Consider the following 21,994-nt stretch of genomic DNA (forward strand, 5'->3'; position numbering starts at 1 on the left):
CCTATGAAGTTTTAATATATGTATAGAGAAATTTATTTACATTTATACATACAAATAACACTAAACATTAAATCCATAGGTATGTACATATCTGTAAACACACACGCACACATACACACACAGCCTACTGACTCTGTTTTCTCTGGAAAAGCCTATCTACAATAAGCAAATGCATATAATGAACGATTGCTTGTAAAGCACTTAAAACAATGCCAGGGACTTACCACTCTGGTTTTAACTGTTATTATAATGATAAGACGACAAGGACAACTTACAACTAAATTCCACAAACCTGCAACATGTCACATGCCAAGGATCAGTAATTCAAGGCACTGACTGGAAAAATTATTTCTGCACACACCATAACAGAACACAAATGCCTATATGGAAGGTAAAATGAAAAATCAAAAAATAATAAAGAAAATCCACTTAAATTTTGATCCATATAAAATAACAAGATTATTTCCATCCTCATGTATTAAGGGCTTATATCAGGCACTGAGGCATTAGTGACACAGCAATAAGCAAAAACGGTCACAGTTCTTACCCTCATGAAACACTATGTAGAGGGAAGGTTGATACTAATTATGTTAGCAAAGGAAATTAATATACAAATGTAAAGCCAATTGTGATAAGAGTGTAAAGGAAAGGTTCATGATGCTAAGAGAAGCTGCAAAGCTGGCAATGTCTGAGGGAAGGACAGGGTCAGCTTCTTTGGGGAAATGATCAAGCTGAGCTCTGGGAAATGAGTAAGAATTGAGGCCACTGACTGCCATAGAGAAGCTTACCAGACAAGAGAAATGATATATACAAAGGTCCTGCGGCAGAAAGCACACACAAAATGAGCAGCAATAGAAAAATCCACACTAAAATCCATATACAATCTCCAGAGACCCTGGATAGCCAAAACAATCTTGAAAAAGAACAGGGGCACCTGGATGGCTCAGTCAGTTACAATTCTCACTCTTGATTTTGGCTCAGGCCATGATCTCAGTTGTGGGCTTGATTCCCATGTTGGGGCCCAGACTCAGCATGGAGTCTGCATGTCCTTCTGCCTCTGCTCCTCCCCCTGTTCTCTCTCTCTCAAATAAATAAATAAAATCTTAAAAAAAAAAAAAAAGAACACGAACAAAGTTGGAGGCCTCATTCTTTGTGATTTCAAAAGATATCACAAAGCTACAGTAATGAAAACAATATAGTATAGGCATAAAGACAGGCACACAGACCAATGGAATAAAATAGAATCCAGAAATAAACCCTCATGTATATGGTCAAAGATCTTTAAGAAGGATGACGAGGCCGCTCAACGAGTAAAAAAGAATCTTTTCAGCACATGGCACTGGGAAACTGGATATCCACATGGAAAAGAATGAAGTTGGATTCTAACACCACATACAAAAGTCAATTCAAAATGGATTAAAGATCTGAATGTAAGACCTAAAAGGATAAACATCGTAGAAGAAAACACAGGGGAAAAGCTTCATGACACACTGGATTTGGTAATCATTTCTTGGATATATCACTAAAAAGCCCAAGAAACAAAAGCAAAAAGACAAATGGGACATCAAATTAAAAAACTTCTATGCATCAAAGAAAACAATCAACAAAATAAAAAGGCAACCTATGGAATAAAAGAACCTATCTGGAAATCACATATATGATAAAGAGTTAATATCTAGAGTATATAAGGGTTAATATCTAGAATATATAAAGAACTGCAACAACTGAACAAAAACTCAAATACCTTGGTAAAAAATTGGGAAACCACTTTGAATACACATTTCTTCAACGATAATCAAATGGCCAAAAGCATGCGAAAAGATGCTTAACATCACTAATCATCTGAGAAACGCAAATCTAAACCACAATGAAATATCACCACACACCAATTAAAATGGCTCCTATCCAAAAAAAAGCACTGACTAGGATGGAGAAGTTGGAACCCTTCTGCTATGGTGATGGAACGTAAAATGGTTTGGCTACTACGGAAAACTTCAGAGGTGCCTCAAAAAATTAAACATAAAACTACCATACGATTTAGCAATTCAACTTCTGGGTATATAGCCCAACGAATTAAAATCATTATCCTGAAGAGGTATTTATGCACCTCTGCTAACAGCAGCATTATTCACAATAGTCAAGAGGTGGAAACAACCCAAATATCCATCAATGAATGGACAGATAAACAAATGCGGTATATACATAAAGACTTAGAAAAGAAGAAAGTCGGGGTGCCTGGGTGGCTCAGTGGGTTAAAGCCTCTGCCTTCAGCTCGCGTCATGATCCCAGGGTCCTGGAATCAAATCCCACATCGGGCTCTCTGCTCTGCGGGGAGCCTCTCTCCTCCTCTCTTTCTGCCTGCCTGTCTACTTGTGATCTATCAAATAAATAAATACAATCTTTAAAAAAAAAAAAGTCCTGTCACATGCTACCACATGGATGAAGCTTGAGGACATTACACTCAGTGAAAAAAGCCAGTCACAAGAAAAAAAATACAGTATGACTCCATTCATACAAGGTATCTAAAGTAGTTAAATTCATAAAATAGAAATTAGAATGCTAGTCACCAGGGGCTTGGGGGAGGAGAGGTGAGGCAAGTGAGGGAAATGAGGGGCTGCTGTTTAATGGGTAAAAGTTTCAGTTTCGCAAGATGGAAAAGTTCTGTGTATCTGTTGCACAAGAATGTGATTACACTTAACACTACTGAATTATATAATTAAAAAAGTTTAGGATGGCAAAGTTTATGCTACATGCTTTTTACCACAATTTTAAAAATATTTTAAACTTTTTAAGAGATTTATTTATCTATTTTAGAGGGGGCGAGGGATTAGAAAGAGATAAAGAGAGGGTCTTAAGCAGACTCCAAGCTTAGTGTGGAGCCCCATACAGAGCTCGATCTCATGACCCTGAGATCATGACTGGAGTGGACACCAAGAGTCAGATGCTTAACTGACGGCACCACCCAGGCACCGCCCCCCAAGTTTTCTTCTCTTAAAAAAGGTAAGAAGTGGAGAAGAGCTGTGGGAAAGTTCAGCAGTTCCTCAAAAAGTTAAAGAACTACCATATAATCTAGCAATCCCATTCCAAGGTATATACCCAAGAGAACTGAAAACACATGCCTACACAAAAACATGTACAAAAATGTTCAAAACAGCAGCATTATTCATATTGACCGTAAAGTATAAATAATCCAAACGCCTATCACCTGATCAATGGATCAACCAAATGTGGTATATCCATTCAGTGGATTACTGAGCCACAGAAAGGGATGAAGTACTGATACGTGCTACAACATGGATTAAAAAACCTTGAGAAGGGCACCTGGGTGGCTCAGTGGGTTAAGCCTCTGCCTTCGGCTCAGGTCAGGATCTCAGGGTCCTGGGATCGAACCCCGCATCGGGTTCTCTGCTCGGAAGGGGGCCCGCTTCCCCCTCTCTCTCTGCCTGACTCTCTGCCTACTTGTGATATCTCTCTCTCTGTGTCAAATAAATAAATAGTCTTTAAAAAAAAAACACATTGAGAACATCCTACTAAATGAAAGAAGTCAATTACCAAAGACCAAATATTGTAGGAGTCCATTTACACGAAATGTCCAGAACAGGCAAATCCACAGTGATGATTAAGTAAATGGGTGTTTGCCAGGGCCTCAAGGGAGGGATTGGAACTAACAGCTAATAGGTACATGTTTTCTTTTTGGGGTGATGAAAATGTTCCTGAATTAGAATGTAGTAATGGCTACACAAAATAGTTAATATGCTAAAATCCACTTAATGATGAATCACTAACTTCCGTACCTGAAACTAACATTGTAACTGGAATTTAAACAAAAACTTGAAGAAAAAAAAACACACAAAAAACGAGGCGTACACTTTAAAAGAGTGAATTGTTGGGGTACCTGGGTGGCTCAGTTGGTTAAATGTCTGCCTTAGGTCCAGGTCATGATCTCGGGGTCCTGGGATGGGGCCCCGTGTCAGGCTCCCTGCTCAGCCGGGAGTCTGCTTCTCCCTCCTCCCCTGCCCCTGCCCTACCCACAGCTCGTGCTCTCCCCCTCTCTCAAATAAATAAAATCTTTAAAAAAAGATAAAATGGTGAATTGTTTGCTATGTGAATTATATCTCCATTTTTAAAAGTGAACAACAACAACAACAACAAAAAAAAAACAGTGAAAAAGAGTACAAGCTTATACTGGTCAGGTTTTTATCCAGGGAGCAGAAGAAAGTCACTGAGGGCTTTCAGATACGCATTTGTACAAGATCTTTCTGGTGCTGCGTGGTGGATACATTGGAGAGGGCAAGAGTGGATGAGATCATCCATTGCCAATGGCCTGGGTAAGGGACAGTGGCAGCCTGAACTTGGATGGCAGTCGAGGTGGACATGCAGAGAAGTGGGCGGCTTTGAGAGCTCTTTCAGAAACCAAACCTACTAGATGTGCTGTGAGGGAGATGAAGGGAAAGGCGGTATTAAGGATGACTACTAGGTTTTTAGCTAGAACAAGTGGGTCAGGGATGATGTCATTTACTGAAAGAGGAAGACCGAAGGAGGAACAAATATGAAAGAGATGTTGATCATTTGGAAGAGAGTTAGAAGTTGTGATGAGAAAAACAAAAATGCATCAACATCGTGTGGAGATACACGTGTTGAGGGAGTAAGATGCAATGCATGTTCTAGTAACACACAATGACACGGTCAAGTGTGAATGTCTACTGAAGACCCACGTTGTCTAGTGGTAGTGAAACAGGTTACTGTAAGGACCAAGGCCTGATCCCTATCTTTTTAAAATCTAGTCATACCTTGGAGAGCCTGCAGGGTCAGTTACAGACCACAACAATAAAGCAAATACCACAATCAAGTGAGTCACATTAATTTTCTGGTTTCCCAGTGCATGTAAAAGTTATGTTTACTGGAGTGCCAGGCAGGCTTGATCTCGGGGTTGTGAGTTTGAGCGTGCCCACCATGGGTGTAGAGAGGACTTAAAATCTTTTTAAAGTTTATGTTTGGGGCGCCTGGGTGGCTCAGTGGGTTAAAGCCTCTGCCTTCGGTTCAGGTCATGATCTCAGGGTCCTAGAATCGAGCCCTGCATCGGGCTCTCTGCTCAGCAGGGAGCCTGCTTCCCCCCCCCTCTGCCTGCCTGTCTGCCTACTTGTGATCTTTGTCTGTCGAGTAAATAAATAAAATCTTTTTTAAAATTATGTTTACAGTATACTGGGGTCTTTTAAGTGTACAATAACATTAACAATGTACATACCTTAATTTTCAAATTTTATTGCTAAAAACTTCATTGCTAAACACATATTCTAACCATCACCTGAGCTTTCAGTCAGTCACAATCACTTCACAGACCACCACAACAAATAATATTGATGAAAATGTTTGAAATACTGTGAGAATTACCAAAATGTGACGAGACACAAAATGAGCAAGTGCCGTTAGAAAAGTGGTGCTATCAGACAGGCTCAACACAGGGTTGCCATAAACCTTTGATTTGTATCTACAAAGCACAGTAAAACGAAGCACAATAAAGAGAGGTATGCCTATAAAATGACCATCACTACTCGAGATAATAACCTCTACCACAATGTCCCCACGTAGTAAAAGTTTAAAGTATGCACTCATTAGATAAGCAGGACAAATAACCATGTATTACATGAAGCAGTGTCTTGAAATATTACCCCAGCTGCTTCCATCTTGGCTCCTACCTGACTGCTCCTGCTCCAAATCAGAAGACTGATAACCACCATCACTGGAGTCATGCATTTCGGAAGAGTCACAGGGAAATTCCTGTCGCTATTGTTTTGAAGACTGAATGCTGCCTGAAATCCATTTTTAGTTTTCCCTCTTTTCAAGTTTAAATTTCACCACAGCAAACATAAGGCATTGAAGACCAAGGTTGTGGTCTTTCTCCAGCAGCTGGAGGTGGAACCCGTGCTCTCTAAGTTGACAGGTTCTGCTGCTCTAAGTCCCATAAGCCATAACTTGGTCCAAATTCTCCAGTAATTGCTTCTTTCTGTAATGAGGCTGCCTGGCCCTAAAATTCCATGAACTTCAATACTTTGGGTCCCTTACCACCCAGTTCATAGGCTACCTCCTCTACAAATGCCCCCGCTCCACCCCGGCAGAGTGAGATTCAGCGCCCCCTTCTGAAAGTGGGCTGCACTTACCATGTGTGCCTCTATAAAAGGATAGCAGGAGCACCCGGGGGGATCAGTGGGTTAAGCCTCTGCCTTCCGCTCAGGTCATGATCTCAAAGGTCCTGGGATTGGGCCCCCGCATTGGGCTCTCTGCTCAGCGGGGAGCCTGCTTCCCTTCCTCTCTCTCTGCCTGCCTCTCTGCCTACTTGTGATCTCTCTGTGTCAAATAAATAAGTAAAATCTTTTAAAATAATAAAATAATAAAATAAAAGGATAGCAGCGAGGACTGATGACCAAATGCCTCATAAGGAGGCTGGTCTTGTATGTGATCTTCCATCTCTAACAGACTCCAAGTTCTGCAGACCAGGTCTGTGTCTTACGTACTTCTACAGCACAAGGAAGGCAAGAGTGTACCAAGGAAGCTTGTGATTCACGCAAATGTTTTCAGAAAAGAAGCCAAAGTTAATTGTGCACTATACTATAGAGCCCTTAATCCATATTATTGCAAACTACATTAACTGTGAAGCTTAAAGAACATCCCCACTGCTTACACAACAGGTGTAGCTTACATAATCTGCTCTACCCAGCTGTTCCTTATTTGTGACAGTTCGCTCCTGGCTTCTGCTCCCTGTTGATCTAGAGGATTACTACATCCTTCAGTACGAGTTCCTGATTCATTCCTTGCCTAAATCATAAACAATTATTAATTTTCCTTTTTGATAACAGCAAAAAAAAAAAAAAGGGGGGCTGAAACTTAAGAATAAGCAGAGATATCCCTGGGGTTTTTCATGACTGTAAAAACTCTCCTGGATGCAAACAGTATTTATAAATATTGCCATAAAATTCATTTATTAATCCAAGAATTTTGTTGTTTTTTTTCTTTTGGCAGGTTTTCCCTATATAGTCATCCTACACTAAATACTCTTCAGTAATGTCTGCACTTTGGAACTGGGTGACCTCCCACCCCCAAATTTTTGAAGCCGCTGCCTATGAGCTAACAGCCAGCCATGCATAGAATGCGATGAGGTAATGATGCAAATGAGTGTTGGGACTATGGGTAAATGAATGGAACAAGGAGGAAGGGGTCGTAACAAAAATCCGAAAGTCAGGAAAAAATGAAAATCCACGAACTTGGTGATGCTCCAGAGAGGAAACCAGCAAGTGTTGACGCTAAACTGGCAGAAACATCAATACTTCCTGGCTCCCCCACTGGGGGCATCAAGTTCCCAGTGGCAGGCTGCTCTTCTGCTGCAAGTGACAGAGAGTGAATGCATTGGACAATGTGAAACAGGATGACCCATAATCCGGAAGCAGGGCTGCATGCAGCAAACAAAAGGCGGTGGTGGTTGCTGGGCGTCTCAGCCTCAGCTCTGCCCGCGGCTGAGCTGGACGACCGTGGTGGGCAAGTCATTTCCCTTCATTGACAAATACCAGTATCTCCCAACAGTACCGTGTAGGAAAGGGTTAACAGAGCAGGCCTGAGACTGCTATTCTTTAAAAAAAAAAAAAAAAAAAAAAAAAAAAAAAAAAGGCCTGCTTACAAAGCTGGTATCCAGCTGAGGATTTGGATTTGGATCTTGGGAAGGTTCCCACCACCGAAGGTTCCCATCACCCGAAATGGTTAAGAGTAGCCAGCTGTGCCTAAATTCTTTATCCTGTCTTCCTTCTGGGAGTCTGGAATTTTGGCAGATACTGGGCAAGGGGCGTGTACATGACCAGGTCCCAGTAAAAACTCTGGGCACAGAGTCTCTAATGAGCTTCCTTGGTAGACAACACATTATACAAGTTATCACAACTCGTTGCTGGAGGAATTAAGCACAACCTGTGTGACGCCGGTGGGAGAGGACCATGGAAGCTGCACCTGGTTTTCTCCAGACTTGGCCCCATGCGCCCTTTCCCTCTGCTGACTTTGCTTTGTATCCTCTTGCTCTAATAAATCATAGCTGGGAGCAGAACTATATGCTAAGTCCTATGAGTTCTGCCAAGAAGCCACGAAACCTGAGAGTGGCTGGGGAACGTCTGACACAACTGGAATAGTGGGGAGGACTCTACCAAACATTGTCCCAACAGCCTCATGAAGTATTACTACGTTCATTCTGTAGATGAGGAAAAGTGAAGTTGAGACAGGTGAACAGAGAGTGTACACAGAAAATAAATATTTCAATGTTTATGTCATGGGTGTTCTGAAATCTTAGTGAATTCCAGAACCATCTGGAATGCTTGCTAAAAAGGCAGTTATCAGAGACCTATCACCTGAGACTCGGATTCATGAGGCTTGAGTCCTAGGACTCTGTTGACAAAAGCAGCCCAGATGGTTCCTGTGCAAGGAGTCCAAAGATGACATTTTGATCAACGCACTGATGTGCCCAATTTCCCAAGCTGGGCAGTAAATGGCAGAACTAGAACTTGCACCAACCCTTTAACAAGGCTGGGTCTCTTTTCACAACAAAACTGCTTCCAGGGGCACCTGGGTGGCTCAGTGGTTTGGGCTGCTGCCTTCGGCTCGGGTCATGATCTCAGGGTCCTGGGATCGAGCCCCGCATGGGGCTCTCTGCTCCACAGGAAGCCTGCTTCCCTCTCTCTCTCTCTGCCTGCCTCTCTGCCTACTTGTGATCTCTGTCTGTCAAATAAATAAATAAAATCTTTTAAAAAAAAAAAAACTGCTTCCAAATCCCTTAAACTCCACAGTTCCTTTGGTCTGCTGTCTTCTCGCTACAGATACCCAACCAACCAATGGCAATGAGGTGCAAACAGGAAAAGTATTTTACATTCCCAGCACCAAGTACTAAGTGATATCCTGAATTAAAATAATGCACACTTACCAAGGAAAGTCAAAAGATATATAGCTCTTGAAGAGTTAACACTGCAGCTTTGTTTTTTCAGAAAAGACTTGATGTGCTGGTGGCGACATAAAATATAAGCTTATGAAGGGCATTTAACAAAAAGAATATAAATTTGCTTATAATTTTAGAAGTTGAGGGCAGTACATTAATTACAGCTTTTTATGTATGGCCAAGGAAGGGGGAAGTGGTAAAGATAATCTTTGGAATTAAGAAAACAGCCTCGGGGCACCTGGGTGGCTCAGTGGGTTAAGCCGCTGCCTTTGGCTCAGGTCCTGATCTCAGGGTCCTGGGATCGAGCCCCACATCGGGCTCTCTGCTCAGCAGGGAGCCTGCTTCCTCCTCTCTCTCTCTCTGCCTGCCTCTCTGCCTACTTGTGATCTCTCTCTGTCAAATAAATAAATAAAATCTTAAAAAAAAAAACAGCCTCATAGAAATGCTAAAGTTTTTCTGATTACTTTTTAAGCAGGCATGAAAAAAATATTAATTTTTTCTGATCATTTTCACCTGAGACTAGAGATTCTGTAGTTCTGTAGATCTGTAGTTCTACAGATCTGTTAACTGGGTTAACAATTCAGTTCAAAACAATACCATAAGTATTTATTGAGCATCTACTGTTTACTTGAAGCTACACTAGCTGCAAGATCATTATCAAGAAGACTCTGATTTTTCCAGTAATACCTAGGCAAAGAAGAGACTCGAAAAATACAGCCAACATAATACTTTAACATATAATGAAGGAGGTTAAAAAAACAAATATGCTTGAACAGGATAGGCCTCACTAATCCTCCTATATTCTATTAAATATATATGGGGCAAAAAAAAAAATTGATGGCGATCTGTACTTCACAAATACAGATTAACCTCCCAAAGATTTGGATATCCACAGTCCAACATTATCTATAAGCCAGATAATCAAGAAGTCAGCCAAACCAGCAATCCATCTATACACTGCAGAACCAAGGGGGCTGTCTGCCAGTATGCTGGCATAGGGCAAACCACACCATATCTGCAGTGCTGAGTGCTCATTCATCATTAAACTGCAGTAGTGTTAACATACGCTGCAGTCATGCTAATGTTTGTTTTACAATCACCACTGATCCACCCTTGAACCAAGCCAAGAAGGTTAAGTGTGAAGTGAACAGAAACAAACGAAAACGGCACCTAACTCACCTACGGAAGCCCAGAGACTCCCTCTACCCAATCAGAAAAGTCTCAATCTCAGAGTCCAGATGCAAAAGATTAATCTGTATAAAACACTACAGATGTACAAGAAACTCCACCTCCTTGGTGGGGAAAAAACCCCCACAAAAAACAGTATTTTTATTTTGTGTCCCATGCTTTCACCCTCTTTGGAGAGAACTGATCAACCGTGTTAGACAAGCAATCAGCCTTGATGATGTGTCCCATCAACCAGTATATGAATTCACTCATGGGCTAGTTCTTTGCGTATCATCCAGACTTAGGGAAGCTGAACCCATCGCCCAGCTGGTGGTTAACCGGTAGAAGAAGACAACAAGCTCATTCCGAGAGCTGCATCAGTATGAAAATGGCTGCTTCACCTGCCCAAATCTCACCTTTGCTACAAGTTCATTAAGAGCACTGGAAACTACCTGATTTGTGGGCACTCAATACTGCCCACTAATAGAGGTTTGAATTATAAACAGGAGCAAATGGTAAACCTTTACAGAAGGTATTTAGAAGACTTCCAGAATTTTATGTTGCTTAATCACTAAAAAAAAAATTTAAAAAAAAAGGGACAGAATTTATTTTCAGGCTTTTAAATATATAATTTAATAGTAAGTGAATAAATAGTATTTATTTCGAGTAATAGTGACTTTTCCCAAAAATAGGTTTCCTACCTTACACAGAATCAGACTAGCATCTATTTGCAAGGAGCAGTATGCCATGCATCGGTCATATTGAAGGGTCAAGCGCAACAAATTCCTTTTTTTTTTTTTTTTAAAGATTGTATTTATTTATTTGACAGAGAGAAATCACAAGTAGGCAGAGAGGCAGGCAGAGAGAGAGAGAGGAGGAAGCAGGCTCCCTGCTGAGCAGAGAGCCCCATGCGGGACTCGATCCCAGGACCTTGAGATCATGACCTGAGCCGAAGGCAGCAGCTTAACCACTGAGCCACCCAGGCGCCCAACAAATTCCTTTTTAATCTGCAATCCAAACAACCCGGATATAACTGAGATTGTACACTATTTTCGGTAGAGGGGAAAAAAAGGCAAGTAAGCATACAACAGTAACTTCTTCATGAAAATCAAGCTTCATGGTACATTATAAATGTGTTAGACATAGGGTAGTCACCATGTCCTCTGTACCTACAGCCATGCATGTAATGATGATTAAAGATTCTGAAGACAGGGACTTTGACTCGCTCACCCATGTGTCCACAGGGCCTACCATAGTGCCCTATACACAGTAGGTGCGCCGTGAATATTTGCTGAAAGAAATAATGCTCTGCAAGATCATAAAATAACATAAATCATCTAATAAAGATTATACTACGGTCAGTAGAGTTTAAGCATCAGATGTATTTATTCTAGTTATTTAGAAAACTGATAATCAGTATATGGTATACCCCAATGTTTACGTCTGATCACTCAATTCCAATATGTGTGTGAGCCCGGGGGGGGGGGGTCCCCTCCACTCCAAAAAGCAATTCTCAGACGAGACACCAGCTATGGTGTCTTACAATGTAACTCAATTCTGAAAAGTACCCAGACAGCATCAGATCGCTCCAGTTAAGGGCTCAGTCCTACAAGACTACCCACACTTCCCTATACTTCAGACGCCAGTCCCAAGTCCTCATGACCATCTGTACTTCGGACCACTGCCAACTGGAGGATGCAGAGACCCCCACCTTGAGTTTCAGCCTCCAGACACAAGTCCACAGCTTCCTCCTCAGCTTCTACTAATTTGCTAGAGCCACTCACAGGACTCAGAGAAACATTTTCCCAGCTTACTGGTGCACCATAAAAGGATTTAACACAGAAACAGCGGGATGGAAGAGCAGCACAGGGCATGGTCTGGGGTAAGGGCCCGGAGCTTCCATGTCCTCTCCAGGTGGACCACTCTCCCCAAATTTCCACATGTTCACCAACCTGGAAGGTCTACCAAACCCTGTCCTTTTGGGTTTTTATGGAGGCTTCGTTAGAGGTACGACTGATTAATTCACTGGCCAATGGCGATAGAACTCAATCTTCAGGCCCTCTACCCTCCCCTGGAGGGTGGGCCTCAAAGTTCCAACCCTCTGATCACAAGGTTGGATCCCCAGGCAACCAGTCCCCCCAACCAGAGGGGCTTTCCGAAAGTCACTTCATTAACATAACAAAAGACACTTTTTATTGCTTTTATCACAGGAAATTCCTAGGATTTTAGGAGCTCTGTGCCAGAAACAGGGACAGAGACCAAATGTGTGTATACTTGTAAGGTTTGTGTGCATGAAAAAAATACTGCAATATACACACCTGAATAAATGTCTAAACATAATAAAACGAACTCATCAATATTTTCCAGGCTCAAAAAAAAATGTTTTTTTCCAGGCTCAGCAATGTCAGGCCAAGGGTTTTAGTAAAATAAAAGGGGGGGGGGGGACGGGGACTGATGACGACAAAAGCTTAATTACCTTGATAACTGAAGGAGGAAACCGGGAACCTTCTTGCTCCAAAAAGAAGAAAAAAAAAAAAAGAAAGGAAGGAAGGAAAGAAACAGAACACCAATTCCAGAATTATTTCATTTACTGCCTCCAATGTTGCTTCACTGTTGCCTTGCCTTGGACTCAAAGTAATAAATTAGCTACTGATATCATTATTTTTAATATTTTTGGTCTGATTCTGAATTTTCATTCCACCTTACACACTCTAATTGCTTTCCAGTCCTGCGCTTCTTTGATCCGACGACATTTTCTGTGATATTACTATATGCTGTATGTTTCATGGAACCAAAGCAGTTTGAGAGCTTCTACAATCAAGAGACAAATGTTTTCCAGTATTTCACACTCACAATTTAAGCTTTCATTTATCAATGACCTAGAAATCCATGACTGTTTAATCACTCTGATAAGCTAAATTGACAGTATCTACTGGCCAACTCCCCTGAATCTACTTATCAAGGAATGTATTATTTTGAATCTTTAGCATGAAATATAATGTCAAAAAGGTCTGAGGTTGGGCGCCTGGCTGGCTCAGTTGGTGGTGCATGCGACAGTTGATCTTGGGAATTGTGAGCTGGAGCCCCACGTTGGGTGTGAAAACTCTGTAAAAATAACATCTTTTAAAAATGGGGGTGGTTAACTCTTGTTATTTCAACTCTCATTAAGCCTTTAAACCCATGTGAAAATGCTACTGTAATCGTAGGAATTTTATGAAAAGCAAAAGGATAACATCAAAGTCCCTGACCCCCTAAGTCTCAACTAGTCCAGACTTCCAATTAGAAATGTCTTTAAAGGAAATAAGTTGTAGAGACAAAGCTACTATTTTTTATTTATTATATTTATGGAAAATGGAGATACCGACTGGGAACAGATGGCACTCTTATAATACTCAGATACCCAACTCTTAAATCTTTTAAGACACCCCCTCCATGCCTAAACCCTAAGATCCCACACCAAATCCACCAAATTTCTACCTTGAAACTGTCAAAAGGAAAGTCATAATTCATCAGGGAAAAAAAGAAGTCAATTATGAATGGCAATGAAGTCAAGGCCATATCTTTAAGAAATACAATGAAGTGCTATTTCTTTTAGCTTGAAATTGGAGAACCTGAGGAAATAAATGGTATTTTTAAGACGATTCAGCAAACACTACTGAGCCACAGAAGATGACGCTAACTCCCAAGAGGTATTTACTTCCCACCTCAGGTTTAAAATGTAAAGCCCTATGGCAACATGTATCTAGTTTTCAGTGACCAACAACTACAATCAACACAACTGTAATTTGTCATGTTCAAAGTCAATTTTAGACACGGACAGGTAACACACAGAAAACCGCTTAATTCTGAAACAAATTCACAGCCCCACTTCTGAAATATGAAAGCCATCATAAGACAGCACACAACCTGGACCACATCCACATTGCTGTGAAAGTCTCAAAGTCCAACCTGAATTCTTGAATTGTAGCCTTCTGGTGGTTTAAATAGGAGTGCTCGTCAAATAATCTCTACCAGGCAAAAGCCGAGGCCAGTGCAGACTTCGTGATCTAGGGGAGATAAAATTTGCCCCCTTCCCCAATTCTGAAGTCATTCTTTAGGGGAGTATTCAATAGCATATTTCAAATCCAATCCAATGGTTTGCAGATTAATTCCTTGCCCTAGGCCTACAGCTCAGATACAACTCCTGAGAAGCTTCCAGCTTCCCAAGACTTACCATAGTCATGGTTGCGCAGGAAAATGTGAGCAGTCGGGTATTTCAGGCGAACAACGAGGTCAAAGCTCATTTCAGTGTCAGCGTTAAGTGATTCTCTGCAGAGATCTTGGTCGGGGATGCAAAGTACTGGCCTCAAACCTGCAGGCCGGCTCCTCGCAACTGCTGCAAATTCTACTGCATGCCCTCGCCTCCTGGGCCAGCCCTGCTTAAAGACCAGACTCCCAACGATGCAGATCACTCTCAGTGAAAGAAAAGCCAAGGGGGCTTTGAGACCAATACTGGGGTAGTATGCTCTCAAATGCTCAAATCCTTAAAAAAAGAACTGGGGATGTCAGCATCTCAATTTTAAGATAATTCATCATGAACCAGAGTCCAGTTGGTTTCGACTATTCGGGTGCCCTGGGAAAAGATTATCCTTCTCCAATTATTACAATTAGCTCTATTTGTCACCTTTCCCTTTTCGTCAGCCCCAAACAACACTCCGGGATCACAAGAATCTATGTGAAATAGAACTATGAAGTACAATGCTTTTTTACCCTCTCAGGCTAAATGTGAGAAACCAATTTTAGTTACTTGCTTTGGCAAAGCATCCAGTACAAGTCAATTCTTACAGATTTCAAGATTCTTGATATGTACAACCTCTTTTGCTCTGTGCCACATGTAATCTCCAATTTCATAAGACAGGTTTCTGGGTGAGGTAAACATTTAGAAAAACATTAACATAGCACTACTGTGATAATACCCTCAAAAGGGATGTGCAATGATTTCTTTTAGCCAGGGTTCATTTGTGAAAGTTTCAAATGCAGAAAAAATTGAGAGCAAATTCATCCGACGCCTGAAAAATGTCAGCAATGCTTTGATAAGGAATAATCACACGAAAAGGGCGAAATCGACTAGTTCTCAAACATATATTTTAATGGGGATGGGTGAGAGCGCACAGCACTGAACCATTTTTCTGAACGACTGAAAAATCAAAATTTACAGATGAGCCCTTTCCCTCACATCACTGGCAGAAATAAAATCCTATTCCCGCCACCTCATCTTGCAATTAAGGAAGTTACTACAAATAGCAGCACAGAAGTAAATGGTCCCGGCTTTGCTCCATTCTTAATGTACTCTCTAGGAGTAAACAGGTTACTCAAAAAAGTCAGTAGCTAGAAATCGCTTTTCCCTAATGCCAAACTCCCACGGAAATGCAGTTCCCCTTTTCTGGGGATCTGCAAGCGGGTAAACGTGGACTGAGAAATGAAGTCGGAGCCTGCCTTTTCTCAACGGGCTCGGTGCACCGGGCGTTCGGTGCTCGGTGAGGTTTCAAACGCCGCGGTGCAGCCTCCTCGCGGTCTCCACATTCACCCAGCCCACCCTGACAACTGTCTTCGCTTTTATTATACCCTAAAGGTGAGCTTCTTAGGCGGGGTCTCCAAAGTTTGCTTGGCCTCCGGTCAGCGGACCCCCGGCCGGCCGATCCCCGGGCAACGCCGGGTCCTGCCCTCGCCTCCAGCTCTCTCACTCCCCAGGTCTTTTTTTGGGACACAGTGACAGGTCTAGGTTTACCTCCATGTGCTCGTGGCAGAGGAAACAAAAGAAAGCAACCTCCCTGGTAATAAAACGCCATCTTCGGCTAATTGGCAAACCGAGGGGCGCCTGGACCGGTCCCCCCACGAATCCCACCACCATCCGGGTGGAGGGCGGCCCCCCGTCGGAGACAGAGTTTGCTACACCCCGGGAAGCTCTGGTTACATTGTCCGGGGGGAGGGGGGAGACTCCGGGAGCCCTACCTGCCTCCCCACCCCGGCCGCCCGGGCAACGTGGTTCAGTGAAAAATCTAAAAGAGGGCGGTGGTGGTGGCTCCCGGGATGCAACGATCCCTTCAGAAGACTGGTCCGGGGGACCCAGCGAAGGGCTGACGAGCAAGCAAACCGCACGCGTGGAGCCGCAGCGAGTGTACTTACAAAACGATTAAAGCTCCGGCGGAACATCGCGACGAAGGCTGCCGGGCGCCGAGCTGGGCTCTACTGGGCGGTCTGGGAAGGTCCCGTCCACAAAACACACTGCGGCGTGGGCCGGCGGCGTGAAGCTGTCGGCGAGGCGGGCGGCCCCGCCACCGCCTGCCCTCCTAGGCTCTCCGCGCTTCCCCCGCCCCCCAGCCGCCCGCGCCCTCGCGCCCCGCGGCCGCCCCCCCCCCCGCCCCGCTCCCGCCCCGCCTCACTCACAGCCCGCCCCCGGCCCGCCCGTCCCGGGGGCGGCGGCCCCGCCGCTCCCCCTGGTCTGGCCCCAGCACCGCCGCCCAGCCGCTCCCGCCGCAGCCCGCCGAGAAGGCGAGCCTGGCGCGCGGGGGAGGGAAGGCGGAGGAGCACTAGGCTCCACCCGCGGGGAGGGGGGCGCCCCAATCTCTCCGCCTGCGCCGGGCTCGGCACCCCGCTGTCTGCACTCTTCCCCGGCGCAGCGCCACCGCCCGCCCTCCCTCCCCGCCGGCCTCGGCAGCTTAGCCCGCGTGCTTCCGCCCCACTTGGGGCACGGGGGACCCTCCCGGGGCACCCCGCGCCTCACCGCTCCTCAGCCCCACACTACTCCCTTGCCCCGGCCCTAACTCGCCCGCGGCACTGCTTCGCTCGCAGCCCTTTCTGGGTCCGCGGCGGCCGCTCCGCCCCGCGCTTTCGTCCCGCACCGGGGCTGGGGAGCCACGGTGCAGTCCGCCGGCCCGCTCCGAGCACGCGAGGCAGCCCGGCTCCCCGCTCCGTGGCGGGGAGGAGTGGGGACAGGCAGGGCACTGTGGAGACCCCAGCGCGGGGGGGGGGGCGGAGCGGGGGGATTAGTTATGAAAGCCGCCCCCTCCTCATCTGCAAAGGCGCGGGTCTCCTACTACCCTCGCTTCGCTCCGCGCCCACCTACGCGGCTTTCCCTCCTCCAGTTCCTCCTCTCGTCCTGCCTCCCCACCTAAGCCGTCTTACTTCCACTTTCTCTATGAGGTTGTAAAGTCAGGCTTTGTGTCGCTGCTGCTGCGCAGCGGGGCGGGATTTCCCTGCCGCCCCCCCAACCCCAAACCCCTCCCCCTTGGCCCCCTCCCCCGCGCACCTCCCAGAGCATCCTGGGAGTCGTAGTCCAACCGTGCCCCCGTTCTGCCTCGTACTGCGGGCTGGGAGCTCCCCCACTCGCCCGGACGGGGTTTGCCCGGAGGAAGCGGCTGAGACCGCTGGGCCAAACGGCGATTCTCGGCACCGGCTGGATGAGGTGGCCCGGAGTGTTCGGTAAAGTCCCGCGGTGAGAACTGTGAGGAGAATAAATGAGGCAAAGCCCTGAATGCCGGGAGCCTTCCCTGGGTCTCGCCATGTATGCTCCAGGAAACCCTCTCCACGCTCAGCTCCTAGTTTAGAGCTGGAATTTGTGAAACTTCAAAAAATTAAATATAAAACCCGAATCTAGAATGTGCCAGGAGACCGGGCACCCCAACCCCCACCTCAGCCGGTTTGCGCCGCCCCGCCGGCTTGCCCCGAGGCTGCCTGAGAAGAACTTTCCGATTCCTCTGTGGGAGTGAAGAGGAAACGAGTAGAGAGAGGACGTGCACACGAGCCTCCGGCCGCGCCACATTCTCCTGCCACTTTCGAGCTGGGGACAGGGTCCAGCTACACCACAGGCCTCCCCCCGGGTCGTGAAGGGCCTTTGCTGCTGGGCACGGGCGCTTCTTTTCCTCGCTGGAGCTTACATTCATTTCAACAAAGCTTTACTGGGCATTTCCTTTGCAGCAGGCACTGGGCGAGGGGCTGGACACGGCGACTTCTTCAAAGACCTCCCCGACAAGGTGGCTGCAGTCCAGTGGGGGCCGGGAGAGGTAGCGACAGGCAGAAACCCACGTTGGAAAGTAATGGCTGCGAGTAGAGGCTCCAGGGGTTGGGGGGAAATTCAGCAGAGCCATACGGCATTTGAAAAGAGGCTGGAGAAGCTTCCCTGGAAGCTCTGGAGCTCGAACTCGACCTTGCGACGTGGGAAGGTTGTAGAGGGTGTGGGACCGAAGGAGCCCAGGGGGCCAAGTCCAGGCCGAGGGCGCAGTAAGCGGTAAGAAGGCGCAGTGCAAGTTAAGAAAAAGAACACACGGTCCTGGCGGACGCCCGGGGTGTGTGGGTGGAGCGGCCCAAAAGAATATTAAGATCTTCAGAAACACCCTAGGAAGTTCGAACTTGATTCTGTGAGCAATGAGTAGCCCATCCCCAACCAAGTGCCAAGGCAGGAGTCTTAAGGTATGTTACCAAATAGTCTTAATTGCCAAGGAGCAGTACGATTGGAAACATTTCCCAATTCTTTCCCGATTATGGTTCCTTCTGTGTGTTCACACTTGAGGCTATATCTAATGATTGTTAAGATTTTAGGTTAGATATATACTAACCAGATAGTAGGATATTTTATTTTATTGGCAAAATGGATCTAAGGTTTTGTTCTCTGCTATTTCAAAGATTTATTTTCGAAGAGTTTATTTTCTGGCTTTACTTTATTGAACACAGCAACTAATATTTAATTCACTAATTATTTGTTGAACACCTACTATGTGGCAGGCACTGTTCTAGACACTGGAATTTGGAGGTGGAAGCAGTGATTATCATTTGTTCTAGGAATAAGTCTAGAATTCTTATCAATAAAATACACACTTATCAATAAAATAGGTGATAGAAAATGAATTTAGACCTTGGAGATGCAAGTACTTACTAGTAAGTAATAAGTAATATCTTTCCATTTTAAAAAAGGAAAAATGTACTTGCAGATTCAAACAGATCAACTTTAATTTTTTTTCCTTTTTTTTTTAAGGTTTTATTTATTTATTTGACAGAGAGAGAGATACAGAGACAGAGATCACAAGCAGGCAGAGAGGCAGGCAGAGGCAGAGAGAGAAGCAGGCTCCCCGCTGAGCAAGGAGCCTGATGTAGGGCTCCATCCCAGGACCCTGATCATGACCTGAGCTGAAGGCAGCAGCTTAACCCACTGAGCCACCCAGGCGCCCCCTTTTTTTCCTTTTTTTAAGAAATCTCTCTACCCAGTGTTGTGGCGGGAGGGTTCAGATTCACTCCCCAGAGATCAAGAGTCCCATGCTCTGCTGGCTGAGCCAGCCAGGTGTTGTCCAGCTTAAAAGCAAGGTATTTAGGATCCCCCAAGATATAGCAATATAACAGATTTTCATTTGTTATTATAATTCTGATATAATTCTGATAATGTCCTAATTATTTCCTCACAACACCTATACTCATGGGTCCAGACTGATTTGCTTGACTATAAAAATGCAATACACAAATCAAAATGTACTCAGCAAAACACGAAATTGATGCAAGGTAACTTTTTCCCATATCCAAACCCAACGTGCAATTAAAGTTACTACTCCATAAGCACCCTTTAGAATTACTTTCCTTTCCTTTGTGAGCTTCTTTAAGACAAGAAGAAATTATTTTTCTTCTTTTCAGTACCTCTTCACAGTTTCCAAAGAAAACCTAGGTGTTGTAGAAAGCTGTTGTCAATGACTATGAAAAGCAAACCCATCAGCCAGCATTTTTCATTTGGCCAACTGCATAAACAGAACTGCAAAAACTAACTTCCTCTTGCCTAAACTGTCAGAAGCCGTGGTATATTAACACCAACTCTTGTGGTGTATCAGCTGACTGCAGCAGAAGCCCCAGTCTCCTGCAGGCAGGAATCCTGAGGAAGCAGTCTTGCGTCCTTATTACCGTCTTGACTACATATACTGCTTACTGTCAGAAAAAGGGAAAGTGTTCTTCCTCCACCATTTCAATTCCGCTGGCCCATTTCCGTGCAAGCCCCGCAGAAGCCCTTCTCTATTGCTTCTCTTACTCTTTCCAACCTTCTACCTCAACCCCTCAGAAATCTCACCATGGCAAATGGACAGAACAAACACGAGGCCACAGGATGCAGTCCGCACTTGGGAAGGAGGGGAGCAAACAGCTTCTGGGATCAGTCAGTTGATCAGCAATTCAAAGACCCATCAGGAAGGGGAATAACAAAAAGCAGAACACTTTTGACATCTAATACTAAAAAATGAAAAAAGAAAAAAAAAGTGAAGCTGTTATATCAGCATCTAAATCACTGCCATCAGCAAGTTGAAGAAATTAACTATCTGCTGAGCTTTCAAACTTACTTCATAAGACTACCTTTTGCCCATTTGAAATTTCTTTCTGTCCTCCAAGTCTGGCTCTAACACTTACTTAAAACTGATTTTATCCATATCTTCCTAATTATTGGCTCTCTCCAATCCATTCTGCACACTGCAACCCCAGAGATCTTTGGAAGACAGATCAAATCACTCCCCCGCTAATGACTTCTCAGTAGCTTCTCATCGCTCTTAGGATAAGTCCCAGATCTTGTCTTAGCATCACCTACAAGGCCCTGAGTACCCTGACCCCTGCCTTGTCTCTAGCATAAAGGTGGGCCTACTCTCCCTCTCAGTCACCAAGCTCCACCCCACCGGCCCCCTTTCCTCCCTTGAGTTTCCAAAGCTTCTTTCCCCTGACAGCTTCTGCACACGCAGCCATCTCCACTGGAATGCTTTCATGGACTTTGCTATTCATCCTTCAGATCTCAGCTTAAATGTCACTTTGTCAGATAAGATCAGGGCTCCCTGTTGTCGTGCTCCAAATAGCCCGTATTAATTACATTGAGGCCACTGACGAATGATGTTAGTAATCACGGAGAACAGCAGAAGTCCAAAGGGACTGTAGATGATCTAATGTTGTTTTGCTTTTCAAAATGGGGAAGTAGGTGTATTCTAATAATCATAATACCAAAAGCATGCAAGTCAGAACTCTATTAAAAAGATACCAAAGGGGGTGCCTGGGTGGCTCAGTAGGTTAAAGCCTCTGCCTTCGGCTCAGGTCATGATCTCAGGGTCCTTGGATTGAGCCCCATACGGACTCTCTGCTCGGCAGGGAACCTGCTTCCCCCGATCCCACCCCCTGTCTCTCTGCCTACTTGTGATCTCTGCCTGTCAAATAAATAAATAAAATCTTTTAAAAAAAAAAAAAAAGATACCAAAGGCTGGCAATTCACAGACCTGTACCCCTGGGGCTAATAATACATTATATATTTATTAAAAAATGTATTAAAAAAAAGATACCAAAGGCATGCAAGCTAGAACTCTATTAAAAGGATGGGGTATTTTAGTACAATGGAAGAGAAGAGGCAATCTCTAGGAATCACAATGAATTCACTGAGATACAGTTTGGCCTTTAAAATTCTGAGAAAATGATTTCTAATTCAGAATTCTACATCCTCCCAAACTATATTGGGAAGATAGAGGCTAGAGACAGAAGATAATATGGTATAAGAAGCGTAAATCTGAGTGCTATGAAATGTGTAATCCTGATGATTCACAGACTTGTACCCCTGGGGCAAATAATACATTATATGTTAATTTTAAAAAGATGTTCAAAATAGAAAAAGAAAAAAAAGGAAGAGTAAATCCATCTTCCATAATAAGTTACTAAGTCCAAATATATCAGTATAGGGGTGCCTGGGTGGCCCAGTGGGTTAAAGCCTTTGACTTCCGCTTAGGTCATGATCCCAGGGTCATGGGAGGCTCTCTGCTCAGCAGGGAGCCCACTTCCCCCTCTCTCTCTCTGCCTGCCTCTCAGCCTACTTGTGACCTCTATCTGTCAAAT

General features: G+C 44.6%; 1 protein-coding gene across 1 annotated transcript in view; it reads right to left on the reverse strand.

Moving 5' to 3' along the window:
• Nucleotides 1-16,521, reverse strand: part of ATP11C (ATPase phospholipid transporting 11C) — a 182,638-nt gene extending 166,117 nt beyond the window's left edge. The window contains exon 1 of the mRNA XM_059156476.1: nucleotides 16,295-16,521. Coding sequence (XP_059012459.1) covers nucleotides 16,295-16,321 — 27 coding nt within the window. The 5' untranslated portion in view covers nucleotides 16,322-16,521. The remainder of the gene's footprint in view (nucleotides 1-16,294) is intronic.
• Nucleotides 16,522-21,994: the final 5,473 nt, after the last annotated feature.

Source organism: Mustela lutreola, chromosome X, assembly GCF_030435805.1.
Source record: "Mustela lutreola isolate mMusLut2 chromosome X, mMusLut2.pri, whole genome shotgun sequence".
In the NCBI taxonomy this organism is placed as follows: domain Eukaryota; kingdom Metazoa; phylum Chordata; class Mammalia; order Carnivora; family Mustelidae; genus Mustela; species Mustela lutreola.